General features: G+C 40.9%; 1 protein-coding gene across 24 annotated transcripts in view; it reads left to right on the plus strand.

Moving 5' to 3' along the window:
• FoxP (forkhead box P) overlaps positions 1 to 25,897 on the plus strand; it is a 215,063-nt gene that overhangs the window by 147,316 nt on the left and 41,850 nt on the right. For 22 of the 24 annotated variants that reach the window (XR_010575589.1, XR_010575590.1, XM_065495758.1 and 19 more), the window contains one exon: positions 18,470 to 18,577. Coding sequence is in view for 18 of the 24 variants with exons in the window: in XM_065495758.1 (XP_065351830.1) it covers positions 18,470 to 18,577 (108 nt within the window). In the remaining 6 variants the exon portion in view is untranslated. Of the gene's footprint in view, positions 1 to 2,158; positions 2,183 to 9,395; positions 9,662 to 18,469; positions 18,578 to 25,897 lie in introns of those variants that run through there. The other 2 variants (XM_065495762.1, XM_065495776.1) reach the window with 2 other exon arrangements.

A 25,897-nucleotide genomic window follows, 5' to 3' on the forward strand; every position in this document is an offset into this window, starting at 1 on the left:
CTCCCTTGGTGCGATTGTGAAGGAGCACGTCGTTCTAATTCCTGCACTCAGCACATTACACGCCGCCTTTACAGCAAGTTAGTTAATTTAAGAGAACGCCTCTCCGAAGACCAATAAAGTGTCAACCTAATCCTCTGCAGAGTTGCTTTGTTTTTATGTGTTGTATTTGGCGGTGGCAGCGGCGGAGGTGAGCGGTGGAGGGCGCGATAATAAAAGAAGATGACGCCAGCGACACTTAACGCCGCGCGCACATTGTAAGGAGAGCGTGGCACGCTCGCGCCGAACGCTATGTGTGTAATGAAAATTTATCGTAATGCTTTTTATATCCGCAATTGGGCCGTAAAATATTATTCACAAATTGTGCGTGCGCGCGGTGCCAAATCGCTTTTTGATACCCGGGAACTAATTAAAAAAGCCCCGCGGTGCTTAATTGCGGAGTAAAATTCAGCCCCTTGAGAAAAATGTGTGACAACAGCTTTTGACTTAAAAGGTGTGACCATAAAATTGCAGAATCGTGCGTAAGCGTCGCCGAAATTTTTGTTTTTAAAATGATTTACAAAAAAGGAAATAAATTAATCTAATACAATTCTTGAAAAATCGATGCTTGGTGAACTGTTATGATATACTCAAGCACTTTAAAGGCTCCTTTATTAAAATAAAGTGATTCAGATCTATCGAACGTGCTGCTTGAAAATTTTTAATCCCAGTCATGTGCTTGCTGGACTTTAATACTCGATGTGATTTTCCCCTCTCCAATGATATGTGCTTTGTAAATGAGCGGATTGAGTGGGAGGAGAGGCGGCGTTTTCAATTCCGCCAGAGCGAAGATGCGAAGTGGGCAGACACGATCCTTTCTGGCTGCTCCTGCAGTGCCACCTGCACCTGTGGTCACTCGTCAGATTGCGTCTCTCTGCCGCTGAAACTAATCACCCACTTCGATAATAAAATGCAAAACAAGCCGAACGCGCAACGAGTGCGCATGCATTATTTAAATTAAATAAATTCAGATGGAGCGGCGTCCACCGGCGCTGCTCGGACGCCAAGATCGCTGCATAAATTACAGGGGCGGGCAGCTGCGATTATTATTTCAGCGGAGTGAGCTGCCGGCTCTCACGCAGTTTTAATCCTCCCCTTGCTCGCTCTCTCTTTCTCTCTCTCTCGCTCTCTCTGATGTTTACTGTTTGTCCCCTGCACGCAGCAGCGGCGTCTGCTGTTGTTCCACAATAACTCAAATGACAACTGCACGCGAGTATGAAAATTTTTCCGATTCAGTTGCGTCGTCGGCAGTTGATGCTCTGAATAAATAAGTGAAAAAGAGCGCAAAAATGTGGCGCGGCGCGGAGAAAATGAAGTAAATGCATGAATGCCCTTAAGGGTTTTTGCCTGCTGCTGGACGCGACGCTGATTTCATGCGCGAAAATAAAAATATTTTGTTTGCCACTGTCAGAATTTCCATTTCGTTATTGTCCATCGTAGAATCAGTCTCCTCATTTGTAAAATTTGATTTTAGCAGCTGCTTGTTTAGAGTTTCTCTGTGCTTTCGTGATTTTTCCACGCCTGATTAAAATCTGCATTAACTGGAAATATTATTTCACTTAACTATCAATACATGGAAAAAATCAAAAGTTGATATTTGGACAGCATACGCGCAATTTTCTAGCAAAATCAACTCTTTCTGTTTTCGTTTTGTTGCTATGAAACCCTTTCATTTTAATTAAAAAGTTAGAAGATAATTTTTTTACAGTGATAAGTGAAGTCACATGGCCCCTTTGCAAAAAATATAACTCACTCAGGTGTGAATCTAATAAACGCGCGGCAGTCCAACAATGCAGGACGCTTCCATTTGAATATGAAGAGCTGCTTTACTTTTCACAATCGTTTTGCTCCGCGTTTAGAATGTGAAAAGCACCCTTTACCGGGCGGCGGGATATAGTGTTGTACAAGGTGGGCACAACAAAGGCCCGCGTTTATTGAATGCATAAAAGAAGCAATAGTGTGTGTTTCATAGTAGAAGGGGAGGAGTTTGAGTTACTTTGTCTATTTTCAGGCCTCCAAGCTGGTAAGACTGGCAAAGAGGTTCCCAGTGCTCGTGTTGACGTTGTGTGCTTTGGGTGCTCATTTCTACCTTGCTTCGCATTTTTGTGTTCTTTGGCGGACAAATCGTCTCGTGTGCATGGAGTCGGTACGTCAATTTAAGTTTTTTTCTTGACAGGCTATCAGATTTTCATCCCTAATTACTTTTGAGGGTTGTTTTCAATACGGCTCTATGTGCAGTTATCAGAAGTTTCACCAGGCAGTCTTTTATATAAATAAAACAGTTCAAAATATAAGTTTTTTCGCACAATTTTTAAGAATATTTTAAAGCAGTTTGTCAAGTCGCCAGACAATTAAAATGACATTAAATTATTTTTCGTTCTTTCCCATAGTGATATTTTTTCTTGGCTTAAACAACATGTACAAAAAATACTGCTATCTATGTGAAACAAAGGAAAACAACAAGGGTACAATGGAGATAAGTGGGTTTGATGTAGCCGTAGACTTTCTTGTTAGCACAAGAGAAAGAAAGTGGAGGTGTATGGCGAGCGTTGGCTTCTGACAATATAAATACTAGCTTTTAATTTCCTCCTCTGCGCCTGTACACGCAGCAGCAACAAATAAAGCAAAGGCAGTTGGCTGCTGCCAACACGATTTTCATTTACTGGCGTGTTTACTGATTAAATAATTTATTATTTAAAACACCGCCAAGGAATCCAAAGGGGAGCACAGCCTTCGCGGAAAAAGCGGCGAGAGGAACTGAGAGGAGGAAAAAAACAGAGAGCGCTTGCTGTTGTTTCAGAAAGGAAGAGGCATCTTTTTCTTGTTTTGGCAACATGATGAACCACGAAAATGATATTATATCGTCGCTCGCTATTTATCTTGCCGCAGCTTGGAAAATATTTTGGCTCCGCTCCTCTCCTTCTCGCCCTGATAATAAAGTAGTCGTGGATGCCGCAAAAACACACAGCACGCAAAGATGGGCCTTCTATGGAGAAAGAGCGAGAGAGAGAGAGAGAGAGAGAGAGAGAGAGAGAGAGAGAGAGAGAGAGAGAGAGAGAGAGAGAGAGAGAGAGAGAGAACAACAAAACCGGCAGCAGCTTCCCTTATAGACACCAGGATGATGAAGAGTGCGCGTCTCGCTTATTTTGCCTGCTTGACGCAAGAAACATGAGACACTTGTTTGAGGCTGCACGCAGGCCTCTTGATTTCGGGCCTTGAGAGCAATAAAACCATTTTATGGCGCATCAGGGCGAAAAACGGAACGGTGACACAGAGAAAATGATGGAGAATGGCGTGGACTATAATTTAAGCTATGAATTTTACCTGTGGAAAAACAATTTGCAATTTGGAAGTTTAAAAAAAAATGTCAATTGTGATGGAATTTTGCTGCATTTACCCCATTTGCGACACGCGTTTTAAACAAAAATATAACATTTTCCATTCAGTGATTAACTGCGCGAAGTTTCTTTGCAAATAGCTTTAGTTCAACTTCATTTATACATTTTTAAATGAAATTTAGTCCCAAAAATAGCAAATGATTGAAATCAAAGTCGTTACAATTAGTAACGGATTTAACCACAAATCCAATTTTGTAACGTATCTAAACCGGAAATATTATTTTAGAACACTATTTCCCACATCCTGTAATGTAAACATAATTGCAGCCAATATCTTATGTTAAAAACCGAGATACATGCTTTAAATTTTGTTCCAAATTGTGTTTATCAGCAACACTCACCACAATTGATCACACCAAGCAATTATATTTTATTACATTTTTTACGGATGTGGAACTACTTCCACTTTGATTTTTTTTTTACTTTCAAGAAATACCCGCTAAGCAAAGTACGTATATGCATAAATATTTAGTATTCCAGCGAGAGAGACAAATTTGATAAGCTTGCAGGCATGCCTGCCATTTATTTCCCATGATACTATTGTTTGGCGGCGAAACTACACTTTCTGGCACAAAACACAATAACTCATGACAGTTGCACCCACACGAACACGTTTATATGAATGTACGTAGTTAACACGTCGGGAGAGAGAGAGACACAGAGCGTGTTTTTTATTATATTGGTCGCGCACTCGGTTTATAATCTTTACGAGCGCGAAAATTATACAAAAAAGTCAGCAAGGAGGAAAACAGCATCAGCAGACAATAAAACAAACGGCAATAGGAAATATCGTGTCATCTCTCATACACTGGCTGTTTTATTTTTGTGTGTGTGCGAGCACACACACAAAAAAGCACCAACTCGCTCTCTCGCCATCGTTATTTTGCATCTCTGCGCCCGCCCCGCGCAAATCTGCAGCTTTTCCGCTGGAAAGTTCGAAATATTAATCTGCGCGCTTACGTAGAGACGTGCACGCTTATATTTTATTTTTTTTATTGGGGGCTTTTTACACACTCGGCACGCTCCGCTAAATGAGTTAGTCAATTTCTCTAGACGCGAAATCCGCGTGTAAATCCTGATCACCCCGAAACACGCGCGTTGTATTTTTTAATGCGTCGAGAGTGAGGAGAAAGGGTGAGTCTGGCTGCAAAAATGATACTCGGGCCCTTTGTATGGAAACCGAGAGCGGCAATATGGATTTCTCAACCCCATTACACGCACAATAAACATGGCTAAATTGCATCATGGCGTGGTTAAACTGTGCATTTTGCTATTGTTTAGCTGTAATCGAGTTTTGTTAAAATAAAACGCACGTTTTACGCACAAAAAAGTGGAGATAAAAATATACTTAAAGTTTTAAGAAGTCTGCACTTTCTTAATACTAGACGGCTCCTATCATAAGCGCCACCGTCAATATTTATGAGGCCAAAACTTTAACGCAGTGGCGCATTAAGTTCATATTTGGCAAATCAAACAATTAGTAAGCACAAACATTTTAAGCAATACAAACACACGGAGCAGATAGGCAGTTTCCGAACATTGAGATAAGATAAACAGTTTGTATATCAATGCATCCCGTACGTGAGTGATCTGCTCAAATTGGACATTTGTATAAAAGCTTATTTTCATTTAATCGTATTAGACATCACGTATAGAGCCTCGATTCCTCCCGCTGGATGCCGTTTTCTATTTGGAAATCTGTGCATCCTGTAAATAAAAAATAAACATTGCGTTCGTCTCAACGCCTATTTTGTTGCTGGCCCAGCTGAGAAAATATTACACCAAGGTTATGGCAGTGCGCGTCCAAATAGCTCGAATACACACACTCTGTGTACAGCACAACACAGCAGACGTTTAATGCTCTTCTACCTTGCTCAAAAAACCCACCGAACCCCTCCCATTCGAAAAATACATATGCTCGAAGATAAACATTGGCGAGGTAAAAAAATTCCTGGAAGCGTAAATAAAACAGCTTCTCTTGCGCTCTCTGTAAATAAAACGTCATCGTATTTGTGTCGCGCCGGTCAAAATGCAATACAAATAATGCGCGCTTGTGTGCGCCTCTCGGTACACGGGAAACAAAAATCCTATGGCGCTGAACGCAGCGTTAGAGTGCAAGCTGAAGGTGTGTTGACATAAATTATTTGTGTCAATTTAAGAAAACCGATTTTAAATTGAACAAATACATTGTTATATTCCCAAACCATATTATGCAAAAGAACTGTTGAGATTAATATTTTATCAAACTTGGAAGAAAGGCCAATTGAAGCAACCGTAAAAATTTGCATTCATTCCTCATCACATTTTTCCGTCTGAGAAAATTGAACGCAGACAATAATATTCCTGCCCTCCTTACTTCGCTAACAGGCGGTGACTAAATTTCACTAGAGTGGCAATGTTCACTCAATTGTGCTCGGCGTGGTTAGCGTCAAATTTGTTTCAGATGACGGCGGTGCTCTCCCCTAATTTTCCTCAGGGACAACGCGCGGCACCATCAAATTAAAAAAGCAGCGAAAAAAGACCAAAGAAAAATAAAAACTTTCCTGCCGCTTCTTAAAACTCGATTACACTCGGGCCCTGCTCTGCTTTTTAACAGTCTCTCTATTTCGGAATTAATTTACATAATAATAACAATAACAGCGCGACACACTCTTTTTATTATTTCGAGTAGGGAGCATCACGGTCTGCGTGAATTTCTAAACAGCCGAGTCGAGCGAATTTCCAACTAGGCAATCATGCGGGATTAAGACGTTATGGGAGCAGCGACTTTTGCACCATCGCTTTTTGCCCTGTACTCTTTTGAACCGCTCGGACCAATTAATTTTAAACCTTTGGCTGCATAGTTGCCGGTTTTGTTTATCTGTCGGGCGGTGGTTTGATTTGAAGAGGAGGGCCGGCTGGAAGTAGATGCATCCCGCGCGCTTATCAAAATACAGGAAATGACAAATGCACAAAATTGTTGACAGAGGTATCGAACTCGCGCACAACAAATACCTGATAACCGTGGGTAAACAGCTGAAAAAGTCAAACGCTCGCAACCAGAATTAGGCAATGCGACAAGTATATATAGTGCTAAAGATAATTCACAACGTTTCGTTCAAAAAATTGTATTTTTTAAGCTCGAGTTGTAGAATATTTTATTCATTCTAGACCGTTTAGAGGATTTCATGAGCATCAAAATTAGTCGGAATTAGATATGGCAGTCTTTTTGGCTGATGGCGGCGCAGAAGAGCGGAATTAGTTCTAATGCCGGCCATAAGTTGAGCCCTTTTTGTGCAAAAACAATAAAGTCCAGTTAACCTGGTGGCCGGAGCAGCAAAACACATAATGCCGCACACTCGGCGCCAGGCACTAATAAACTTATGCCTTTTTAATTTATCCAACAGCAGCAGTTTTATAATCTGACTTGCTCTTTCCAATTAATATGCATGCAAATAGTGTGGTTTCCAGATTGTACATTCGAGCCAATAAATACGCCGGCCGAGTTCATTTCGGCGCGGCAAGAACCGTGCAGATAAAATTTTATTTCCACACCGCATCGCAGCCAAATCGCTGCAGAAGAGAGCGAAAAAACGGCCGGCCCGTGGTTTTCCTTCCGCCTATTTTTGATTATATTACACGTTCAGTAATACGCAATAATAATTATTTTTAAACAAATCGTGGTTGAAAGTGAGATATAGGCGTGCGCAATATCAATGCGTTTTGTGGTGCGTGGCCGCAGCTGCTTTCGAAAATATTCCCTCTCGCCGCTGTTTTTCAAAAACATCATGCTGTGCAGACTGGAAATTGAAACAGCAAAACTAAATCATCCATAGACAGCAAGTAAATTAAACATCTGTGTATATAAAAAGGATGTCACGTTTTATTGATTCGTGACCTACATTTGAAAATTTATTTTTCAATGAAAAAAATGTGTGCAAGTAAAATCTATTTTATTTTTTGTCAAATATATTTGCCATTATAAATCCGACCCATAAATGATAGTAGAGTTGGGGAAATATTTTTTCCAACCGAAGAACCAGAGCACTTAAACACCCCTCCTTAATCAGGATTCGCGTCCGGTTTGGCGCTGCGGATTAAAAATACGAACGCTTCCAAAATCGAGCGGAGCAGTGTCCCTTATTGTTATTGATACTGCATGGTGGCGTAGCAGCGAGTTTGTGCCGAGATAAATGCACTTATAAGCTCAGAGATGAGGCTTTAGAGAAAATATCGGAGTGAGAGAGAGAGGCGTATTAGAATATAATGCTGGCTGCCGTCGAGTAATGTGTGCGCTGCTTTTTGTTTTTAATTGGATTATAGAGCAGCAGCAGCGGCAGCGGAGGCACAAAAAGGAAGGGTTGTGCGCGCCGATCGACTTGCTTTATGATTAAAGATGGCTCCTGCATCCGACCGAATATCTGTATTATTCTATACTTTCTGAAAATATATTGGCTGCGCGCACAACAACGCGTTTTGGCCGGTCCCGTGAAGGGTTGCTTATTGCTGGATTTATTTCCAGAGGTGGAGCTGCCAAGAGTCGAGTGGCCAACGAATAAACAGAGCGGTGGGAATATCGTAAAAATTTGCTGCGTGTGACAGAAATATATTTTTAGTTCAAATCATTTTGAAAAAACGTCAAGGGGGTTGAATTTGAATCACAAGTTAAAAACTTCCTTTTTGCGGTCAACTTATCGTTCTAAATTCATTAATAAAATTGCTTACAATTAGTTTCATGTAATATTGTGATTTGGTGAAAAATGTGACAAAATGTTATGTTAATTGAAATCTCATATTTTGTCAATTTTACATGATGTGCTTTCTGCTGTTAAAAATATTTATGAATTTTGCAAAGACTTGGCGAATGACAGCAGAGATATGCGATCTAGTCCCTCTCTCGTGCGGCATGATATCATCTCGTTGAAACAAGGCGCGGCGGCGGTAGCGGCGGCGTGTGGAGCGGAGACCATTAACGCGCGAGCAAAGTTTCAAAGATTCCTCATCGGCGCGAGGGAAGTTTGGGTTAATAGCCCATCGCGAAAGTAAAACCCCCGGCGGGCCTGTTCGCGGAGTGTACACGCGCGTGTTTCTCTCTCGGCGAACAAAAGCTGGTTATTATTATTGCGCTCTCTCGCTCGCTCTCAGACGTTGCATCCGAGATTAGCGAGAGAGCGGCCGACCCCCTTGCAGGAATTAAAATTCTTGTCTCAACCCGCTCTCTTTTGACGGCAATAAGCCGTGCCTAATTTCTTTATTGTTGTTTTAATTGGCGCCATTACCAAACTCACTCTGCGCCAAATCACAGATAAGCGTCGCGGCTTTTTTAGGGGTGAGTTTGGGAACTGTTGCAATCGACGAAATAGAAATTTTTATTTTAATTGCAATTGTTAGAAGCAAAATCAGTTTTAATCAAGCTCGTCTATTTAAGTTAACTGTGAGAATTTTTAACCGAGCTGAATGATTTCATGTTAGATCAGAAGTTTCAAAACAAATTAAAAAAATCACGTCCCTTTTTCTTTGAACCGTAAAAATTCTGTACAACGTCATTAGGTTAGTCTGGGTGAACGAAACGATTTTTTTCTCTTGCGCAAATTTTATGTCGCATTCCATTGAAAATAAACGAACACGTGCCCCGTCTGTGTCTGTGCAGAATCGTGCCAATTGGCTTTCGGGTTTCGTCAGTCGGTCTCGCAAAAACAAGGCGTTTCCAACGACTCCGTCATCGCCGCCAGAGTGAATCCATCTCTGTGAATTAGTTTTGTCTGTATATGTTTGCCTGTTTACTTTATTTCCTCGGCGTCTGTTGGCTGCGTTTGTGTACTGTTTTTTTCCTCTGCTGCCCTCCCTCGGCTCCCTCCCGCGACCCACACACGAACTGAATATGTACACAGGACGCCGCGGAATGAGAGAGAGAGATGGATGCATTCCCCTCAACTTGGTTGTATACACAAAATATGATGATGATGCACGCACGAGAAGGAAAGAAAATCTCAGTCGGTGACACGGTTTTGTCACGCTCGCAAATCACTCGCCCACCGAGTCAAAAATAAAAATCGACAATTGTGCAGATTTTCTGGTGGCCGCGCGGTGTTGTTTTTCATCTAGACAGGATGTGATTGTTTCTGTTGCGTGCGCGGGTAATCAGAAATTGCATTGCATGGGCAATATTGCTCACGAAGAAAGTGTGTGCAAGTGAACCGGAGATGTGCTTAGTTTGTTGGATCGCCAATTAGACAGTCCGCGAGGAGGTAAGAAAGAGTGCTCTGTACTTGACATGCCCGTAGCGCAATAATTTTTGGCGTGTTTATTAAAAAGGCTAATATCACGCGTCAAATTCTTCGAACTCGCACATTTAACTGGGACGTCATGCTATTCTTGCTGGTGTTTGAAAGATAAATATTGATTAGTTGTGAAACGTTAAGGTATGCAGCAGTTTTTTACGCAGGGGTTGATTGTTTTTTGCTACTAAAAATTTGATCCATTAAAAATTTTAAATATTTCACTTTGATGATTCTTCAGGGGAAGGAGATGCATATGAATGAAAATTTGTGTAATCCATACTTCTGATAACGGGAGTCTTTTCAGATAACCAAAACTTTCATGCGATAGGTAATTGCAATCTTTATTTTCTTGATATCAGGATGTTCCAATTTTAATTTTACAGGTCAGAAAGGCTTGTACTTAATTCAGTAATAAACAGCTACACATATTATTGAGTTTTTCTAGATGAAATATATATAGAAAAATTCGAAGATAAGAAAAAATTCATATGAATCTGTTTTCTTAATTTAAGTTTCTAAATGACTAGTACAAGTATATAGTAGCAATTCATTAATCTCAGTATATTTACGACCCTCTTCGCCGCATTAATTAATCAGTTTTCCTACTTCAAATATCGAAATAAATCTCCGAAAAATAGAAAAGGGACCACTGATTAGATTCTGGCCAGTTCAAACCACGTATTATTATTTGTATTTGAACGTTCGCCTTCGCCTCCAAATTCTGCGGAAGCAGTCGAAAATCTGAGCCCGCAAAGACGCGGCGTCTATTACCACGTTTCGGCGCATTAATCACGCTGACAGGCGTAAACGTGTTCATTCTCTCATTTGCGACAGAGAAAGAGAGAAATTACACACACTGCACGCACGCATCTCCACCGGTATGCAAATTCGGCGAATTCCCCTCTGCGTATGTGGGAGAGCGAAATTCGTACACAGCAGCGCGTGCGGCATTCATTTCGCTGCTGCTGAGGCAGCACGCGCTCGACGGAGGTGCAGGCAAAAGTAATAAAGCATCTCGCAGCAAGCAGTAAAATTGTACCAGGTGTCACTTCTTCCAACTTATTTGGCTATGAAAATACACAGGCGTGTGTGTGTGTGTGTTCCTGCCGCGTCGCATTCACCCGCCTGCTTCTCTGCTACACGTATAAATAACTTTTGATTAAAGCTAAGGCGAAGTTTGACGCTGCGACGCGACTCTGATCGCACGTTTTCACCGCGCGCAAGGGGTGAGAACTGTGTATTCTGTGCAGCCAAGATTCCGTTTTGGGATTTGACTTATAGGAGGCCAATTTGTAAACGTTTCAATCGCTTGTTAAGAAATTTTTCTATTTAAAATGACATGTTGATTAATTTTTTTTCTTTTTTAAGGTTGTTTTGAAATAAAATGAACTAAACCAGCAAGAGGATTAATGTCAAACGACCTCTTTTTGGATTTGAGCCTCTCTATGTTGATTAAAATTTATGTTATTCATCCTTCTTTAATAAGTAATTGACTGGTATTCTGTTAAAAGAGCCAAGACAATCATATTGGCAGCGCAAATAGTCAGATTAATCGGGAATTCGTTATGAATATTCAAATAACCCACGCCTGCAAATATGACGTATAATCAATTTGGTTCGTCACTGGTTGTAATATTTCTAAATTTCTAATTTGCATTGAAAAACCTCAAATTCGTCTTTGAATGGAAAGTTACACGAATTTTTCCCCTATAGTGCTATTTAATTGAAAGGCCTTGAATATTGAATTCTTCTATTTGTCCAACTTGCGTTGCAAGTTTGTTAAAAAAATGAGGACCACGCACCATTTCATTTTTTTTCAAACCAATAGCCTTGTTCTTGTTACCGATTCTCATGAATTTCGTATGTGAATTTGAAAATGTGACAATGAGAGGCACTCATTTGAAGCCTTCTTGCCTTGAACAGCACTGCGTGCGTCAGCGCGGTGTCGTGTGTAATCACACGCATTCCAGCATCGTCGTCAAGTTGCGAATTAGTGCGAGCGTGGAATAAAAATTCTAGCGCCGGCTGACTGAGCACTCGATTCGCATTAATTACGCCGGGCGGAGGTATGCAGGGTGTGTGTTGGAAATTGCACTCGCCTAGGGGGCGGAAGGCAAATAAACAAGCGGCCAAATGATCCACCCGGCTTCATTTAGCGCGAAACTCGCGCGCACGACGACACCTTAAGATATGAGCTGCCTGTGTGTATCTTCTCGATATTGCACCGCATTCCCGGCTTAACCCCGGCAATGTTCGTCTCTCTGCAATATGATGGCTCCTTAAGGATTACTCTCTGCACGCTCATATGTCGCCCGGTAAATATATTTATACGCCTGTCGGGCTCGGGCGCATATTGCCGTTGCGAAATTGCAAATAAAACACGTGAGAATGGCGGTGCCAAAGTAAGGAAGGATTGCAGTCGTTAGTCTTTTCTGATGTTTGAGACAAGTAATGAAACTGAAAATTTAATTCTTGTTACCTTATTTCAACGTGCTTCTCTTGGTACTTTTTCAGTAATTTACACCCCAAAATTTTGATTTTTTTGTTTCAAAGTACTACAAAAAACTTACGAATGAACAGAACTAATGATTTTTGGAAACTCAATAATGCGTGTGTACTACAGAATCGTGTTTGGTATATTCAATGAAGTTACAGAATATAGGCTAGAAATCTTGAAAATAAAAACAATTTACGAGGAATATTCAATGACGTTTTCACTTGCAAAATTTAATATTTTAAGCTACATAGTACATTAACGCTTATTTGATTGTTACGCATGTATTCTCCGCAACCTGAACCATGATAAAATTTTCCATTTTTTTAACCAAATTATCTGATGGACTAAAATTGTTTGGCTGCATTATTTTCTTTGAATTCTTTTCAGTAATTTGATATCTGATTCGTTAAACTAAATTAAATTTTGAAAAATTCGGGAAATTTTTATTAAAAAGCTTCATGCTTGTACGTCAACTTTCATCTTATTTGGATTTGATCTAGGTGGAATTCAGCCCTTCGATACGAAGCAGCAGTCAAGCAATTTGCCTTTTGCCATCCCAAGAGTTTTCTCCTCTCGGAAAAATTCATTTGTTAGTGCAATTGTCATTTGCTCGACTGCTGCTGCCTCGTCATCAAGAGTCGGCTTTCCTTTTTTTTCTCGCCACCCTCTCTTCTTTTATTTTTATCTCGGCTGTCATTTGGAAAACACAATTAAGAAGTAAGCAATTTGTAGCATCACAGCAGTGAATAAATCCCTTATCGTCTGCTGTGCTCCGTCTCTCTTTTACTTTCAGATTCGCCACCGCTAATTCGCTTTAGTGGTTGGGGGATTGGTTTATACTTTTTCCCGCTTCTTTCTCCTTGACGAGAAGGGCTTGTTTCTCTACTTGATTGCATCTCCCCGCGTGCTGCGTTGCACCGTTTTTTGCCCGCTTTTCTCACACCCTAGCTCGCGCCGGAAGATGCTCCCGCTCACGAAATAATGCTGACACAAGACGTTCGACTTCCATAAACACGTACTATGGTGACAACGACCGACTTATTTGAAAAATTTCTACCCAGAACCTCGTCATCCTTTTTACATCTGACATCTGTGATAAACATACTGATACTGATTGATATGCATATTTATAAAAATATTTCATTGGTTGATATTTACATTTTGTTACATTCAAATTTTTCTGTGTAAACAGTTGGCGTTAAATTCGTGCTTTCAATTATATATTTTCATCTCTTTCCATCGACCTGTAAATGAAATGGGGTATCGCTGTTAACTCCATGGAAAAATCTGAGAGAGAGCGAGGGCGGATTTTCCGACCCTCTCGTAACGAAAATGACACTGAAAATAATACAATTTCATCCTTGCCCGGCTCACGAATTCAAAATCAGCAGCGACGCTGGCACCCACTGCCCGTGGAATATTAAATTATTAATGTTTTCATAAGCACGAACAACAAAACGCGCGCGGACCGGCTTTACTCAAGTGTACGTAAAACATCCAGCAGCTGCAAAAAAATTTTCCCTTAGCGCGTTTTCCGTCGTATTGCCACTATATTTACAGAACACGTCCACACGAACGGAAGAAGGCGGGCAGGCAAATTTATCGTATGCACAACGACGGACACGGGCTTATTCAAGTGAAAACTGAAATCAAGCGCCGCTGGAGTGGACAGCGAGAGTTGGTCGCTTGCTCGGCACGATGGATTCGGAATACAAATAGCATGAGAGCGAGCTAGCAAATAGAGGAGAGAAACGCGTCAGATGCCACTGAATATATTAGAACTTGTCAATAAAAAAAAAAATTGAGCTGCAGACCGTTTGATCGTGAGCGAGGTAGAGAGCTACCGGAAAATGGCGTTCCTAATTCAAGGATTGCTCTGTCAAAGAAATGCTTCGTGCTTTACCGAGTTTAAAATGCTTCGGGTTCAGATGTATGCCACCTGCAGCGTACATGAGTCAGGCCGGTTGCATACTCAATTCCAGAATGTATGTTTGTGCCATCACTATAGTTCAAAAATTTTTGGGAGTAATCGTTGGGACGAAACTTTAATGAAAATATTTTACAAAATATTTATAATTGACCTGAAGTTAAGTTTATCCATTTTCTATTGACCTGCTGAACAAAAATCCAAGTTCTTGAAAACTTTCATAATGGATTCAGCCCAACTTTGACCGGAACTCACGCTGATAAGTGCCGAAGCAACCCCTTTTTGCCTGAAGTTCCTGTGGCCGTGCAGAAACGAAACTCTTCCCTCCACCGAACGGCCAACTACTTCCTTCCGTCCAAAATCGAACTACTGGCGCACACACGCGCGTGCCTTGCCACGAATTATTATCCTTGGCGGCTGCTTTCGCTCTGACTCACCCAAGAAGATATTGTTTATCTGCACTCACCACAAAAATCTCCAGTTTCGCTATTAAATTCCTGCCCGAGGAGGCCGAGAGTGAGTGGTTAGTGCAGGGGTTATGATGAGATGGTGTTTTAGCTTACGTAAATAAACATCCATCTGGCTCAACGACTTAAAACCATCAACAATGCCCAAGATTTCCGAGAGCGCGACGAGAAGGCGCTCCCCGCATTATCCACGCTCGCACATGCACGTATTTTTTATTCTCGTCGCGAGCGCAATATTACCACCGGTGATAAATTCGACGTAATTTTTCAGACTTTTTAAAATTCAGCGCCGCGTTTTTCGCCGCGTATTTACCTTAAAAATCAGCCGCACCCTGCTGCCGCGCGGCAATAATAAATACACGCGGGGGAGACGATCTTTCTTTTACATATGTATATAGCCAGGCTTCCGTGTCTCATCAGAGCACAATGGCATCATGTTCTGATTTCCAACACGTCAACTCGAATGCCGCGACTTCATCAAGTTGACTAAATTGTATTATGTATATTTTAAGTCAGGGGCTGGAGGCAGAAAGGCGGAGAGAAGAATCTTCTTACTCCGCGAGAGAAAGACGGATTTGCCATCCAACCGCGCAATTTAATTCTCCCAAATAAAGCTGCTGCTGTTGCTTAGAGAGTGGAGCAAGGGAAGGCACAAATGAGACCAACATTTTTCAGATTTTGACAGGGAGGAAATTCGTAATTTAACTGTCTCTTAGATGAAATATACTAAAATAAATCGTGTTTTTTCCAGAGATTTTAAATATTTTTCATATTGGAGGTTTTTAATGCCGGACTGGGTGTAATTCTAGGATTCCATTTTTGTTTTTGAACTTGAAAATATAAAGAATTTACTGTTGGTTTTTTTTTTAAATTTTTTACTGTGCGGCCAAGAATGAAAGACTGTTTGTAATAGAGATAAATTGCACCAAAAAAGCAAACCATTCCATTTCTTCCCAATCAAATAACTCGGAAAAGAGAGTTAAAGCGTTAAATATTAAATATTTAGGCCGTTCAAAATAAATATTTCGGAAAGATATTTCTTGCGACTTCAACAAAAGGGCAGATTGCCTTTCCATCCCAAAAGTTAGCTGCCATCCCTTCCAGAACCTTGACAGGCTGAATTTTCTGGCGTTGGCTTGCTAATAAACGACATTTTCTCCCTCTCTGCGCTGTTTTCGCGTCTCTTGTTTAAGACGGATTACCCGGCGCCGACAAATTTCAAGACAAACGAACTCTAAAAGAATAATAATTTGTCGCCGCGGCTGCGGGAACACAAAAGGTGTCTGTGGATATACAAATTTATTAAAATGCGTCGCGAAAGGGTTGCGTGCGGCGGAGCGGACGTAAATACACAGGAAAAAGGTCTCGTCTGCCCGGAGATGTGGAAATTAAAAGGCGAAATAAAATGCCAAACCGCATACGAAAGTTCATTTGCCTTATTTGTATTGGGCACGGTAGAAATGTCACGGCGCTTGTAATTACCAAAATTGGCCGTCGCCACGGACGCTCGCTCGCGTATTTATTATTCCTTTGCACACTCGGCTGGCGGGAGAGAGCGAGCTAGAACCCTTTCGCTGTCGCAACCCCCGAAATTTATTTGGCCAGAAACATTATCCACCGCGGGCCACGCGCCCTCTAATTGAATCGGTCTACATACGCAATGAAAGCGAGCGGGCGACCGGCTTGAATTTGGAAAACGGAATTGACAGCTTGAATAAATTATCAACGATTGGGGAAAGAGTGGAAATTTTAAAATGTTGGTCGCAAATTGACTGACTGAGGGTGTAATAAACCTTTCAAAAGCTTGATCCTTTAATTTAGAAATAGTGTTTATTTTTAACTGTCATGAAAGCTACTGCCTGCATATGTAAAATTCTGTAAAAAAACTTACTTCCCTATTTAAGAGAAGATAGAGTTTCGATGTTTGACTTTTACAGTTATTTTTTTGACCTTAAACTTACTCAGGCTTTACTGCTTTTACAGATTTTACTGTCTAAAAATGTAGACATCCTCGCTCTAAACAACGTTCTGAGCATGATGTTAAATTTATTCCAGCTTTTAGTCCTAGCTCACGAAACCATCACAGATCCCAAGCCACGAATTTGCTTTTCGTCAGCCATCAAATTAGGCAAAGTTAAGCCGCCGTTTGTTTCTATTGTGTCCCGCCACTTTGGCTTCTTGTTTGCGTCGGCCTTGAGTCGCTCCTCAAGCTCAGCTCCGCTGTTTTATAGCGTGCAAATTATTGATTGTATTTAATAATGTCTCTCGTGCTGTAGGCACGGGTAGTTAAGAGGAAGGAACACGGGGTTTGTTTAGATGGAGGGCGGCTGGGTTGTATAATAATAAAGCTTATACACAAGCGAGCAAAGAAAAACAACATCAGCGCGGCGGCGGCGGCAGCAGCAGCAGATTTCAATCTCGCGTTCGTGAGAATTAGGCATTAAAGCAGCGGAATAAGGCTGGGAGATGTACATATAATTTTCCTCCTGCCTAACTATATACACCAAAAGTAAATGAGAACGCTAGCTGTGCAGCTCGGCTGTTGTTTCATTTGTTGTGTTTTTCCGTCAATCAGATTAGTCGAACCTTCGGAGAAAACGTCAGAAAGGCGCCGAATTTGATGATTAAACTGTGAATAATTGCTACCTACGTGTGTTGTTGGTTGTTATTTTGTGTACGAGAATGCACACGAGTTGCTTGACATGAAACGTGCGATATCGGTTGAAGTTAATCGGCACAGTGCATGAAAATTGATTTATATCACAGTAAGCAAACGTTTAGAAATAAGAAATGGAGGAAAAAGGATTCGATGAGTCACGAGATTAAACTGCTTTTTTGGGGTGCAAAAGCAACTGAAAAAGCTTACATAGAGGAAGTTTGCATATTGATCTACACGTTAAAAACAACTCAATTTTATTCAGCAAAACAAATGCAATTATTATTTATCATATTAAGATCGTCTTCATTTCATAATTTGTGTAATTAAATAATATCTCCCCGAGGACTGGGACGACATGCAAGTGATTGTAGCTTTGGCGCATCTGTTCTCCCGTGATTAATAGTTGCATGGCATTAGGGGCTGTCATTAACCGAAACAGCACACTCATTAAGGAGCGATCGCCGAGGAAAGAGTTGGAGGAAGTGCTCGCCCGCATCGTCTCGGGGGTGAGACGACCATCTGCCACTGGCTCACCTTGCGCACAAGCGGCGATTAAGCTCTCTGATGTGTTTACGCCGCTGCGTGTTTAATTGCACTTGGCGCTTATCGCTCCGAATGCGCCTCGCCAACCGCGTTCGGCAATTTGGCGCGCGCTGATGATGATGATGACTTGGGTACTTTGCTTCTTCCCCATGCACTTGAGTTTAAAATCCGAAATAAAGTGTATGACTTTAAATTATCCCTGTAGTCTCCATTGAGTTGATTTTTATTATTTAAAAATTTCGATCAATGGTACGTTAAAGAGGAATGAGACTACGAAACCCAGCTATTGCACTAAACAATCCTTAAGGAATTCGACCTAAGAAGTACCTGGAACTACCTAAACTTTTTAATTTGTAAAAGTGACCGCCAAAGTTCTTACTTTCAAATTTCGAGCTCTACCTCTCTTCCAGCTTAATTTATTTCATATTCAGGACCCCTCAATCATATAAGGCGTATTATACAACACGAGATTTGAATTGAATTATGCCATAAAAAATAGTCAAGCTGGCTGTAGAGAAACTAACAAAATCTGAATATGTATTTGTCGCCATGACTTTGTAGAGTTGAATTGTTAAAATCAATAAATTCAAATTACTGATAACTGTAGCGGACAGTGCATATAACATTTTCAATAGTTGCCCTTTTAATCAATCGATTCTGATGGGAAATTTCTTTGTTGCAGGGAAATTGTTTAGGCGAAGGACCTCTCGAAGTCAGCCCTTGGACGAAAAGTCAGTTTTCAACTCAACCTCTTGCCTGGCCGCCCATTCTTCGTGAGGGCAGGAGACGCGTAAGTACAAAAACAATGATAAAATCCATGTCTTTTTTCATAAACTTAGTTTGATACATTTTGGTGATTAAATAAATTCATTCATTAACAATTCATCGAATAGAATATAAAATTTACAAGAAATTTTTTGCCGGAACCTGTTAGAAACTGCGTGTTTAATGAAAATATAAATCGACTCGTGCAATTACCCTGTACTCTATCCATTCTCGTAGTTGTGCAGATTCGCAACATGATAAGCAACATCCAAACCTCGCTCGGCCTGAATAATTTGCGTCGCGGAAGCGTTTAATGTGCTCTGTTTACTAAATGCTGCCGCTGTGTGTGTAATCATAACCGCGTGCCGGCCGCTCTGCACACAATAAGCGGCCATAAGTGCCGGACTGAGGCAATTACAGCGTCGTTTTTGTCGCTCGGCCGTTGCCTGTCCAGCAACAATTTATGCGTGTTTGTTTTTACTAGCCGCAACTAATTGGGTTTAATTAATTTGTAAACACAACACAAGTGGAGGATGGCAGAGAATACTCATGAGGCTGGAACACTGTGTGTATTACCAAGAAATAGAAATTGTATAGTGTGCGTTTTCACAGGGAGAACCTTTCTTAAATTTCGTAGTAGTGTCAGGTCATCAGTAAAACAGATCAATATTTTTGTAGCAACTTAAATGTTCTAAAAAATTAATATTTTAAAAACTCATTCCGCAAACTCAACAATTTTGCTTGGGGCAAAATGTTCTCTGATCTTATAATTTATACTTATAATTTAGCACTTTCTTTTCAAATCTAATCTTTATTTTAAACTATATTATTAATTTTCAACTCAAGTTTATCACTAGTTGACAAAAGCATAGCATGAAAAGCGAATAAAATCTAAATAAACTTTTATGTTTAAAAAGCAGCAGCAATCGCGTCCCACTCTCGGAAAAGAACTGCGTAGGCGTCACCTGTCGGCCCCGCGCTGTTATCTCGCTGGCACTTCCGCTCTTTCTAATTAGCGCGGCCACCTCCGCCTAAAAAATGAGTGAAAATTAAAAATGCTCGTCGCAAGATTGATGAGGCAGCGGCGGCGAAAAGCAAACCTCCTTTTCTACCCTCAGCCACCCTCTTTTTTCTATTAAAAAACTGGCAATGCTAATTTCCGCCCCCGGCAATTGCACAACAAGAGAACGGAGCGCGCGAGAGAGCGAAAATGACGATTTTTAACGCGAACGCGCGGCGAGCAGCAGTAAAAATACCGAAGCGTTTACTCATTCATTTCCCCACTGCAAAAGAGGAAGGGTTGAGAAAGCGAGTGTGTTTGCACGTAGATAATGAGCAGAAAGAAGCACACAGGAGATGATCTCTGCCGGCTGTATACACAGCACAGTATAGCTGGGGATAACCCCTTCTTTTCTTCTTTTCCGCGCAGGCGGAAAAAGTCAAATTCCTGCCGGGCAGATTATATTTACGACGAAGAGAGCACAGCGCCTCGCGCGCAGCCCAAGGGACGTGAAAAAAGGTTGATTTACCACGAATGTGAAGTAGTTTTTTATTTGCTTTTGTGGCTTTCGTTTAACTTATTCCTTGTAAAAAAAGTAACAAAACGTTAATTCCCTCACATAAATTTTTATTGATATTATAATGTACTCCTGAGTTTCTACGGACAAAAGTTTTAGACTCAAATATAACGTAAATTTAAAGTGATTTGTCTTTGATCACAAAATCAACCTTTTAATCAAATTAGTCTGCTTTTAAATTGATTTAGGCAACAAAATAGTCATTTAAAACTCAATGCATTTTTGTGACAAATTTTAAAATTTTTTTTTTTTCAAAACAAAATAGTGTAACCTGCATTTTGATGTAATATTTACCGTCTTATATAAGGTATAGTGAATAAAACTTAACTTTTTTTTAATAACTGCCAAATGATAAAAAGTTGGTATTCAATAATTTGTGCGAACGTAATAATGCTGTTTTATACATATTTTTCTATTTCCGCTATTGGCTGAATTGGTGTTTTTTGTCCATGTTACAACTTTCACGGCCCCAGTGGAGAGGAGGCATCGCTCGGTTTGATAATAAAACAGCAGAGCAGCATTTCGTGACTTGAAAGAGCGGCTGAATTAAAAAATAAAACGCGCGCGCGGAAGGGTTAGCGGCAGAAAAATTGGCCCTTAATGCAGTCGGTGCCGCTTGAATTTTTAATTTGCACAGCCAGTGAGACGCCCTTCTCGCTCTAATGGGCGTCATAAGTTATGCTTATTGTTGAGCTTCGCCGACATGCCAGTTGCATACACATTAAGGAGCTTTTATTCGGCCGTGTCTTCTCCGCATTTTTACGGCTGGTATCAAAAGGATGGAAAAATACAGTCAAACCTGTTTGTACAAAAACGAGCTGTATGTGTGTAAAATATTTAAAAGCCACTTTTCTTCCTGCCACGCCGCAGACGCCACCCATTTTTTGTTTATCTTCGATGCCGGAGCAACGAGCGGACACGCCCAAAGAAACACAAAAGAAACGGAATTAATCTTCCTGAATCATATTATTTTACGCGGCTGGCGAATGCAGAGCGGCACACAAAACACTGCCTTCGTCTTTCCTGTTACACAATGCACACACACGCCGCGCGCGCGGACTTTCTTCCCAGTCGCGTGACCGCCTTTATTATTTGCCGGCAGATCCATTCGCCGTTGATAACAATTACAAGAAAGTGCATGCAGTTACACGCCAGCGCCATTAAGTGTGTGTTTGCCGCTAATTTATCGTAATTTGGTGAGCTAATTCCGGCCGCCATGCGATTGGAAAGTGAATACACTTGAAGTAACACGAGGCACACGCACGCGCCATTGACTTATTCATTTTTGCCTTTTTGTAATTTCTTAGACGGTCAGAAAATGGAAATAACCGAAGAAATCGCATGTTATCCAAGCTTTTGACGAATCGCAGTAACCGATCATGGGAGTGCTTAAAAGAGTTAATTCAAAACAGAAGGATTGACCCCTTTTTTATTTTAAGCATATCATCCCCTTTTAAGTTGTAGCTCATTGCCACTCAACATTATTGTCCTTTCTTGGGTACGGCTGTCTTGCTGAATCATACAAGATTGCATATTTTATTTAAATGAAAGAATTAATTAAATTTGCGAATTGAAATAAATTAGAGAATTTAACATAAATAATGTAAATATTAATTTAATATCTACCTCAAGCACTTACACCATTTAGAAAACATTAGATTGATGCGAACAAAATTGCCTTTGGAAACAAAATGCAGCGAAATGAGTAAAAAATGGCCCTCAAGATTCAGGCGTAAGCTAGGTAGGTCGGTGATACTGTTATTACACGACATTTTTCACAAATAACTCTTGTCTCGGGGCGGGGCTGCCGGCACTCACTCACTACACACGAGAGTGGGAGCAGGAAAAGGAAGTTAAAAAACCGTAAAGCTAAGAAAGGACGTGACTGGAATACGCGTGCAATATACGACGCGCTGCAAACAGTATAAAAATGGACGAAAACGCGGCTCTCTTCCTTTGAGGCAGGAAATAAGGAGCAGCGTGGCGGCGGCATCCACCTGATTCGACGAGATGAAAATTCATCACCACCGCAACATGAATACATAGCAGCAATTTAATTGCCTCTGATACCCTCGGCCCCCATTTTTTGCCCGTCTGTGAAGGGAATTCTTAATTACGAGCTATTCTCATGGGCTTTTCTTAAAAATTAAACCTGATTGCAGCACGGTGCTTGTGTTTTAAGCGCCGCGTGCATAAAAATGGCTTGGCAAGCGTCTGAATATACAAGGCCGAGAAGAGCTCGAAGCCGCAACCTGCGCGCAAATATCACTCGCTTTTTGAATCAAATTTCCAGATAAATTCGATGCTTCTTTAAATATTGAAATTACGGCTCAAAATTGATTCGACGCTCTCTATGCTTTCGGCGACTCTCTGATTCCTATGCGCGATATTTATATATTGTGATACTTATCTCGGAGTATTACGAATCAGGTAGCTGCTGCTGCTGCTGCTGTTTGCTCGGAAAGATTGTGTTGACTCGCACAGTACATATACTCCGAGAGAGAGGGTACATAATGCGGTTGTTCGGGGAGGACATTGTCGCCGCGACGCTTCTTACTTTACCCCCAAGGGAGAAAAAGCAAGTCTCTACTGAAAGTGGAAACGGATCAAGCGCACACAGCTCTACAGAAAATGAAGCGAATATCGGATTTGAACAATGTTAAATCAATCAATATTATGAAAAATACCGTTACAAGATTTTAATATTTTGACAAAATGAGGTGCAACTTAATGTTTATAGCCAATTTAAGAAATAATAAAGTGTCCTAAAAGATTTCAAACGGAAATAATATGCGCAAAATATTATTTAAAAAAGAATTTAAATCTTTCAAAAACACAAATTTGACTTGCTAAGTATTAATAATCAGAACTTCATTTTTTCATGAAAAGACGCAGTCAAATGTGTTTTGCAAAAACTTTAATGATTGTTGTTTACAGGAAAAATTAACTAGTCAAGCATTAAGATCAGGAAAATATGACACTCCAGCTCTTCGAATAAAGATAATCATGAGCTTTTTTGTTGTTTAGTAAAACTTAACAGGGATGATAAGAGAACACTAACGTGCAACTCATATTATGACAGGGGTGAGGTCACTGAGGATAATAACAAATCATAAAACAATAATTCACATACACTATCTAGTTAATAAAAAACCTTCATTGAAAAAAGGATGCAATTTTTATTTTAATGTTTTACAAAAAAAAAACCGAGCGCTTTGCAACAGTGCTCTCTCCCTCTTCTAAATACCTTAATCAAGTGTAAAGAAATCCTTAAAAAATCCTCTCTTTGGATTGTATCTCGCCGAGGGCTGTCACTCAAAGGAATCTCTCTGGAAGAGCAGGTGGCAAAACCAACATGCAAATAGAGGACCGAGTCGAGAAAGTATAGCAAGCAAATTTCCCGCGGCCAAATTGGCGGCAAGCATAGCACACACGCTCGCTTTGCCGAATAATTTCCTTGGAACAATGCTTGCGAGTGGAGCAGGGTTTGCACAAAAACACACACGCACGCATGGGACATGTGGGATGGGACTCAAAAGCAGCACGACGTCTGCCTTCGGGCGCCGGTTTGACAAAAGATGTTACATGCGCCGTGTATGTGTGTGTTTTGATGTTTTAAAAGCGGCGTGCTGACGAGCGCAAGAGTGTGTTTGTAGTCGTTTGTATCACTTTGGGGTTTGGCAAAAATAACATTTAAAAGGCCGACCGTCTGTCTGTAAGTGACAAAATTGAGTTGTGACTGCGAGGCACGTCAAAGGGTGCTCTCGCGCGCGCACTGGAATTTGAAAAAGCCTCATTTCTGTATTTTAATATCTGCAGCACCGTCCCTGCAGGCTGTGTTGCTGCTGATTTGATATAGAGCAAATGATGTGACGGAAATTCGGAGGGATCTCTTTTTAAAACAATTTTGAACATTTTGTGAATCTCAAAATCCTTCATATTTTCGGCAAGGACAAGATACAACTCCAAAACCCGGTTGAATCCTTGTAACCAATTCATTAAAAACTCAATTCAAATTAAAAAATAGCTCACAATTGTTTTAGGAAAGTGTGGCTGCAAAGTTTGCATATTTTTTTCAATGGTACAGCACAAAGAGCTTCTCCGAAACAAGGCATAATATATTGTTCTAATGGTTTAAAACAATCAACTTGAATAACCGCTTCCTAACCAAACAAACCAAATCTATCAATTAATTTAACATTTATTCCGCTACAGAAAGCAAATAATGGCATTCATAAATATTGTAATTTTTCAAAGCAATGGGGTGGAAAATAGGTCACACTGCAAATTCGAGGATGCGCCGTAAAATCTATCAAAACAAATTTGTTGCCAGTGTAGGAAAATGGGCGTCTGAATTTTCTGCAGCGTCATTGCGTCAAAAATTTCGCAATAAAGACGAGCGCCCCGCTGCGAATTGGGCAGGCAAGCGCGGCAGCGATCGATTTTATCACCAGATGATCCATTTCTTTCTCTCGCTCCTCGGCTGCGCGCACCCGTTCGCAGGGCAATCGGAAAAGCAGGCAAACTAACCGACTGCTAAGGTCATTGCCATCCATCTAGCGATGCGAATTTCGCACCCCCAGAAGAAGAAGCCTCTGCAGAGCCCGGCCGCCCGGCAATTTTTCATCCCGCTTTCCTCCGCTCGCAGGGCAAGAAAATGCTGCCTCTCCACTCACTCTAGCTGCTTGTGTGTGTGTGTGTGTGTTGTATACAGCTAGCGAGCTGCTGCTGTGTATTGGGCGTGGTTGATACGACCCAACCAGGTACGCTATCTTGTTGGGCTGCGACACGCCCCTATTTATATAAAAAATCGGTCCGTCGAAAGACACGCCCTGTTTTGTGTACCACCTGCATCGGGGCAACATCTCTGCCGCTCTCCGAGTTGGAGAACCCCGCTCCTCGCGCTCTATCTCGCTCTGGAGACTCGTTAATTGATGCATGCGCGCGCGAGAGAGAGCTAGAGGACGAGCGCGCCGATTGCGATTCGTGAGAGGCATTATTTGCTTGCATCGTTAGCGTAATTGCAATTGCACTCTGCATTTGCAATCGCAATTGCAATTTTCCCTTGTCCATGCTAGCTTTTGTGCGCAAGCACTGTTTGTGGAGAAAATTGTAATTGAAACGGATTGATTTTGTTAAATAGGCAGGCGCTTTGATTGACGCAGGGAGTCTGTAAATTCGTTTCCTCTCCACTGTCAACATTAGTATTTTATGTGAGCTGCAGCGGTTGTCGATTTATGGGTTCCAGTACTCTTCATAACGTTTCGAAGGACAATTACGCTGATCATAATTCAAACTCGTGACACAGGGTTCAATTTGCTCTGAAATTAATGCTCATCGTAAATATTCAAATTTTTGTATCAACCTGCTGCAACGAGATTCATCGGTAACATAATCATAAAAATATATTTTGGTCAATCCAGAAAAATGGTTAAAATCTTCGTTGAAAATGAGTTAATTTATAATTATTTTAAATATGTAAATTTTATTTAAGTAAGTTTTTTAGTAGGACTATGAATTTGTATTTTCCCTTTAAGATTTGAAATATATGTCGGTTGTAAACTTTAAAATTGAATACATTTTTTCGGTTCACTTAAATTTTAAACCTTATTCTCGTAGATCTTTGCTCTACCCAGGGTGAAATTTATACGTAAATAGAAGGTTAGATGGCGGAGCTGCAAAACGAAATCGATACCAAGACGAGCACATTCAGATGAGCAGTCTCTCTCTCTCTCTCTCTCTCTCGCTCTCTCTCGCCGAAGACAGTC

This window comes from Cloeon dipterum, chromosome X (genome assembly GCF_949628265.1).
Source record: "Cloeon dipterum chromosome X, ieCloDipt1.1, whole genome shotgun sequence".
NCBI classification, from domain to species: Eukaryota; Metazoa; Arthropoda; class Insecta; order Ephemeroptera; family Baetidae; genus Cloeon; species Cloeon dipterum.